This window comes from Triticum urartu, chromosome 3A (assembly GCF_056163025.1).
Source record: "Triticum urartu cultivar PI428250 chromosome 3A, HENAU_Tu73, whole genome shotgun sequence".
Classification (NCBI taxonomy): domain Eukaryota; kingdom Viridiplantae; phylum Streptophyta; class Magnoliopsida; order Poales; family Poaceae; genus Triticum; species Triticum urartu.
Genome location: NC_141875.1, coordinates 692,857,259 through 692,864,384, shown reverse-complemented (window position 1 = coordinate 692,864,384; position 7,126 = coordinate 692,857,259). Strand labels below are relative to the sequence as shown.

The 7,126-nt window shown below is 47.8% G+C and overlaps 1 protein-coding gene across 1 annotated transcript; it reads left to right on the top strand.

Annotated features, from left to right (window-relative positions):
• The first annotated feature begins 5,028 nt into the window (after window positions 1-5,028).
• On the top strand, window positions 5,029-6,208 carry LOC147981713 (uncharacterized). Its single transcript, XM_087516065.1, has 2 exons — window positions 5,029-5,243; window positions 5,350-6,208. The coding sequence occupies exons 1-2, from the start codon at window positions 5,029-5,031 to the stop codon at window positions 6,206-6,208; spliced, it is 1,074 nt and encodes a 357-aa protein (XP_087372191.1).
• Window positions 6,209-7,126: the final 918 nt, after the last annotated feature.

The window sequence follows — 7,126 nt, the reverse complement described above, 5'->3', positions numbered from 1 at the left end:
CCCTACGGGTTCGAGAACAATGTAGACATGACCGAGACACGTCTCCGGTCAATAACCAATAGCGGGACCTGGATGCCCATATTGGCTCCCACATATTCTACGAAGATCTTTATCGGTCAGACCGCATAACAACATACGTTGTTCCCTTTGTCATCGGTATGTTACTTGCCCGAGATTCGATCGTCGGTATCCAATACCTAGTTCAATCTCGTTACCGGCAAGTCTCTTTACTCGTTCTGTAATACATCATCCCGCAACTAACTCATTAGTTGCAATGCTTGCAAGGCTTATGTGATGTGCATTACCGAGAGGGCCCAGAGATACCTCTCCGACAATCGGAGTGACAAATCCTAATCTCGAAATACGCCAACCCAACTTCTACCTTTGGAGACACCTGTAATGCTCCTTTATAATCACCCAGTTATGTTGTGATGTTTGGTAGCACCCAAAGTGTTCCTCCGGCAAACGGGAGTTGCATAATCTCATAGTCATAGGAACATGTATAAGTCATGAAGAAAGCAATAGCAACATACTAAACGATCGGGTGCTAAGCTAATGGAATGGGTCATGTCAATAAGATCATTCACTTAATGATGTGACCCCGTTAATCAAATAACAACTCATTGTTCATGGTTAGGAAACATAACCATCTTTGATTAACGAGCTAGTCAAGTAGAGGCATACTAGTGACACTCTGTTTGTCTATGTATTCACACATGTATTATGTTTCCGGTTAATACAATTCTAGCATGAATAATAAACATTTATCATGATATAAGGAAATAAATAATAACTTTATTATTGCCTCTAGGGCATATTTCCTTCAAGAAGAGGATAAAAAAAGAAGAGGAATAAGAAAAAAAAGAGGAGAAGAAAGAATAGAGGAGAAGATCTCCTCTATTCTTTCTTCTGCTCTTTTTTTCTTCTTCTTCCTCTTTTTTTATCAGGAACGAGGGTCGTCGAGGGTCGCCGAGCGGTAGAGGAGAAATCCTAAATAGAAAGTATCGTCGGTGTGAGATACATGTACCTTCGGTGTCGAACACTACATCCACGTCCCACAAGTGGCGCGGGCTTTGACGCCCACGTCACTTGTGGGACGTGGATGTAGTGTCCGACACCGACGGCCACATGTATCTCACACCCACGATACTTGCTATTTAGGGTTTCCTCTACCGTTCGGCGACCCTGAACCTTGACGACCCTCGTTTCCGATAAGCGGGCCGGCCTGGACTGAGGCCCATGTGGCCAGCTGGGCTACTCTCTCTCCCCCACTCCTTTGTTTAAAAAAACAGAGAACTAAAAGAAAGGAAAAAGGACAGAGGAGAAGGTTGAAGAAGAATTTGGACAAGCGGTAAATTTTCTTGGACTCACAAAAATATGTTTGGTTCGAGAAAATTAGGAAAGACCAAGATTGAAAGAGTAAATTCAAATTTCTTTGAATTTAATTCAAAAGGTTTGAACTAGGATAGGTTTTAGGAGTGCCCAAAAATGTTGAGAAATTAGGTGGAGCTCCGGAAAATGACGAAAGGACATGTGGCAAGGTTAGAGGCCAAGAGTTGAAATAACAAAAGGCATTGGGATTTTGCAAGTGTGTTATGGTGAATTTCAAATTAAAGAAATATTTAATATAGCTCCCTACTATCGGGAGGATATGTTATAACGAGAAGTCACCCTTCCCTCGATTTAAATGGATCAAAGATCCATGCCATTTATTTTGTTGAGATGCAAAAAGACTTATGACATGATGACATGATGCAATGCACATGATGCAACGAACCAAATTGAATCACCCGACAACAGCCGGAAACATGGAAGGCATCTGAAGCTCCGGTCTTGGGGCGTTACACAATGAAATCACCAATGTCGGTGTCAAAACCGGCGGATCTCGGGTAGGGGGTCCCGAACTGTGCGTCTAAGGCAGATGGTAATAGGAGGCGGGGACACGATGTTTACCCAGGTTCAGGCCCTCTTGATGGAGGTAATACCCTACATCCTTCTTGATTGATCTTGATGATATGAGTATTACAAGAGTTGATCTACCACGAGATCGTAGAGGCTAAACCCTAAAAGCTAGCATCTGGTATGATTGTTGTTGTCCTACGGACTAAACCCTCCGGTTTATATAGACACCGGAGGGGGATAGGGTTACATAGAGTCGGTTACAAGGGAGGAGATCTACATATCCGTATTGCCAAGCTTGCCTTCCACGCCAAGGAGAGTCCCATACGGACACGAGATGAAGTCTTCAATCTTGTATCTTCATAGCCCAACAGTCTGGCAAAAGGATATAGTCCGGCTTTCCGGAGACCCCCTAATCCAGGACTACCTCACCGACCACAAATCAGATTATCTCATAATCCTTGTCGCATGGCCATGCTTATCCTGATCGGATCACACGAGGGGCCCAGAGTATATCTCTCCTGATCAGAGGGGCAAATCCCATCTTGCTCGACCATGTCTCGCAGCATGGGTCTGGACAAGTCCGAAACCTACCTTTGTAACTACCCAGTCACGGAGTAGCATTTGGTTGGCCCAAAGCAAGTCTGTCACCATCCCGAGTACATGCGCCAGCTCAGGTCTTAGGACATAAAACGTATGTTGTACTAGAGACTCACAGATGACATATCATTGCGTCTCATAGTTGGGTCTGTCCGACTCGGGCCTTATCTCAACTCGGATCTGACTACGTCGAATCCGACGAGATCCTTCAGAGTCCATATAATCCGGTTAGCATCCAATACTCCATGGCTAGTGAGACCAAGCCATCGACCGTGTTATATGCTAGTCTACGGACCTTTTAGGACAGTCATCATACAATGCATAGCCCCACAAACAAGTCACGTACTTGCTGATACACATCATTGATAATGTCCAAGGACTATCTTTATTTATAAACACATAGGAAATATCATCATACATGATTGCCTCTAGGGCATATCTCCAACACCACTGCCGCCCCGAGGTCTTCCCGCCGTCGCTCCAACCCGCCCGCTGCCGCCGCGTCGCCACTTCAGGCAGTGGGGCCGCGGCCAGCAGTCCACCGCCGTCCCCGCGCGTCGACCTAGTGTCGTATGCGCCGCGCCGCCTCCTTTGGCACGGGAACGTCACCGTCTGTGCCGGTCTTCGTCGCGTTGTCGGGTTCTTTGCCTACTTCAAGCACTGCCGCCGCAATCCTAACCTAGCCGCCGCCGCTGCTTCCCCCATAGCCGCTGCCCGTCCACCTCCTTCATCTTCGTCCAGCACCAGCCCGTCGTCAGTGTTGCCGTCATCTACCCCGACCACTTCGTCTACTCCGACAACCGCTGGCGACATCGGCCCCGCGCCGATTGGCGCCGCAAACGTCGTCATGCTGGCCTCTCCGACATGACGTATAGCTCGTGCATGTCCCAGTCTAGGCATGTCCGGTGCTGGCAACACCGATGCGTGCCTTTGTCCACGACGTGTCCCCGGGCCTGGCAAGCCTGGTGCGGTGCTTCGTCAACTTCGTCTTCGTCCGTCCTCGCACCCCCGGGTTTGGCACACCCGGTGCGACGCCTTGTCAACACCATCCTCCTTCAGGCGCACCACTATCTCGACACCACTGCGCCCATCACTAACTCGGCGTCTCCTTGCGCCCGCGGCTCCATGACGACTCCCTTGACACCGGCCACCCCGACTCAACATCGACCACGACGTTCCTCGCATGGCTACCTGGACCATGACTACACCACCCTACGCTCTCGGCTACCTCGACATCGGCACAATGGGTTATTATCCGCTGGAGCAACTCGTCGGCTTCCTCTACAGTCAACGCGTCCACAACGCGACACCGTCCGCGATGCTCTCGCTACGACTGCGGGGGAGGGGGGGGGGTCAGCCCGTCAGCTGCTATTCTCTCTAGTATGACCGTCCGCGATGCTCCTGTTGTTCGCAATGCTACCGCTACCACTGCGCGTGCGCGCGGGGGGGGGGGGGGGGGGGGGGTGGGGGGGAGGGGGGAGGGGAGGGGGTGTTAGAGATATATTTTATAGTAAGAGATTGTCCGGGATTTGATAGAGTTATTTCCATTTTATCTCTAGAAGGTGTCTTGCCCTCCAAGTCTTATACTCAATATATACTCGCCCTCGAGGCTCAATGATACATCCATCATATTCTTCAACAATCCCTCTCTATCCCTTCTAACAGCGAGGAAGTAGCACGTCAACCCTCATCCACATCCACAGCGTGAGCAGAAATCAACAAAGGCCATCACCACCCCCTTTCGCGCACGCATCTACCACATACGTGACTCAACACGCACCCAACATGGTACGCAATACGTACTGGTGCTGGCACATCAAGCACTTTTCTATAGGAATGCCACGTAGAGCAGACGCACGTCACACACACCTGCAAGTAGGCCCAACCAAGGTTTTGGATATCGTTTTCAAATTTTTACTGCACCAGGAAGAGGTGGGTGTAAGCCGCCCAATTCGGGTTTCTCGGTCAAATCATGGACAAAAAGTAAATTCCAAAATTAAAAATGTGGAACGGAATTTGAAAATTCAACCCAAACTTATTTTTATTTTATCAATAAATAAATAAATTCCACAGAATTCTGATATTATCCCGTGAATATTCTTACCAGGGATGGACGAGATGGACGAACTTCGCACCAAATTTGAAAATTTTGGGCGAAATCCACAGCCCTGGGCCCAACACCCTACACAACTCACCATCCTGCATAGGAGTCTCCACACAAGGCTCCCTTTCGACGGCGTGAGTCCCATGTTGAGACCTAGTCCGCATACAATTAGGAGTAGTATATATGAATTTAAGTCCGCGACCTACTAGGCTAGCTGGCTAAAACTTTGGGTGGTGTATATATGCGCAGCTGGTTGAAGCATCGTGGTCGGAATCGACAAAGGAAGAAAAGAAAAAAGAGCTGTGATACGCGGCGGATCGATCAAGTTAGTAGATTATTCTGCGGCAACACGCCGCACGGTGCGAATTGGAGAGCACGATCGATAAGTAAGCTCACATGAGAATTTTCACTTCGACGACGCCGCAATGAGAATCAGCCTGCCGGAGGAGCTGCACTTCGAGATCCTCCGGCGCCTCTCCCCGACTCCCCAGGTGCTCGCCCGTGCCTCCGCCGTTTGCAGGGAGTGGCGCCACGTCGTGAACGACCATAAGTTCCTCCGCGAGCTGTACCGTGCGCGTTGCGGGGCACCTGTCACTGTGGGCTTCTTCCACAACGCCTACCAGGACGAGTACCCCCACAGGTTCGTGCACATGGACGCAGATGACCGTGCCGGAATCTCCGTCGAGTACATCGATCGACTGGCAGTTCGTCGACTGCCGCCATGGCCGTGTCCTCCTAAAAAATAGGTGGAATCATCGGTTCCTACTGTGCCACCCTCTTATCGGCAACCGCCACCTCGTTCTAGAGACACCGGCGTTTGGTACACCAGACAAGACTAGCGTCACATTGATATGTGACTGCGCCACCACCGTGGTCAGCGGTGACAATGCCGACAAATTAGACCATCCAACGTCGTGCCACGCGAACCACTTCGGCGTGGCTGTCGTGTACAACCACACAGACTCTTACATCCACGCGGACTCGGGGTGCTTGAAGGCTACCATATACTCTTCAGTCACCCGTCTATGGAGCTCGCCGGTGGTTCTACTGACGCCAATACATCAGATCCGCCCAGACCCATGTGCGGTCGTCGGCAAAACCTTGTACCAACCACTATGCGACTATCTAGTTCTGGCCTATGATATAGAGCAAGGAAGCCTGACCACATTCGAGCGGCCAAAGTGCGGCAATATTCGTCTTTTCAAGGCAGACGGCGGCGTGCTTGGACTCGTCGGGGTGTTGGGTTTCACATTGCGTTTGTGGGCACGATACACAGATGTTTGGGTCATGTATAGGACAATCGATCTAAGCAAGATTCTTCCTGGTCTGTCGACGGCGCCATCGCCTGGTTCTGATCCTCGCTTCAGCCTTTTGCCGCCAGTGAAGATCATCGGGGTTGCCGATCAAGGAGATGTGTTGTTTATGTGGACCATGATCGGCATATTCATGCTTTGTCCTGAATCCATGGAGGTCAAGAAGGTGCACGGCACTACTCCCTACATGAATATCGTTTATCCTTATGGTGACTTTTATCTCCCACCGCTACCCGCACCTAAAAGCTGCGACATAGGGCCCAGAGCACCCGACAACGCCCATGATCATTGAGATATGTTCCTGGTGTTACAAAGTGTGGTCCTTTATCATTACCTCGTTTCTTTGATTAACATTTCGTTATGTTTTAGCAACTTTTCTTTTGACTCTACACTACATTATGAAATAGAGTTATTTATTTTACCGCCATCAAAGTAATAGGAACTTCTCATATAGCCCTATTTGGTTCTGAATATATAGGCTGTGTTAGATTACACCACCATCCAGGAAAATATTGAGTGCTTAACTTCCAATATTACAGCTTTGAATGTCATTATGATTATGATAGAATTATGAATAAGATTATGGTAGAAACCATTTTGTACGAGGGGTAAGTCCCCTAGATTGCAATAATCAGCCACCTCATGTGGATGTAACAGCATTAATGGATAAATCCAATTTGTAAATAATTTATCTCACAAACCGTTAAACGGATTAGCGACCCATCTTCATTGATGCTTTCTCCTAAATGAGTGCTTCAAAACAAGTTCCATGTTTCATGTAACATCAGTTGGAAGATTATAATATTGTGATTGTAGTTAAAAGTTGCAACAATAGTAGTGTATGGTTAGTCAACAATAGTCCTATATGTGTTTTTGGTAAACACAATATTTATGAAGAGTGAAAATTTATTTTTAGTAACAAATAGGAGATCATAAAAAATCTAGAAGTGCTATCATCCAAATGTTATGTCGTCTACTATTGTGTAAGGTAACCTAGTAACCAAACTATTACTGTAATATTAGAACTAAGTTGTTATAATAGGTCATAGCTTCGCAAGTGAAATCAATCTAATATTGACAGACAAGTCACCAAATATATCAAAATGTGATACTGTAAGAGGAATGGAGAGGGATTGGTGTAATATCAAGAAGTGCATGGTCTTCTTGGAGTAAAAGGCAAGGTAGAATAAATCCTACGCCATCCGATGTT

Bases quoted from the DNA above. Each gene is read 5' to 3' on its own strand.
- LOC147981713 (XM_087516065.1), top strand. From the start codon at position 5,029: ATGAGAATCAGCCTGCCGGAGGAGCTGCACTTCGAGATCCTCCGGCGC. The intron at 5,244-5,349 runs GTTCGTGCACAT...CCTAAAAAATAG, and splicing joins CAGGACGAGTACCCCCACAG to GTGGAATCATCGGTTCCTAC.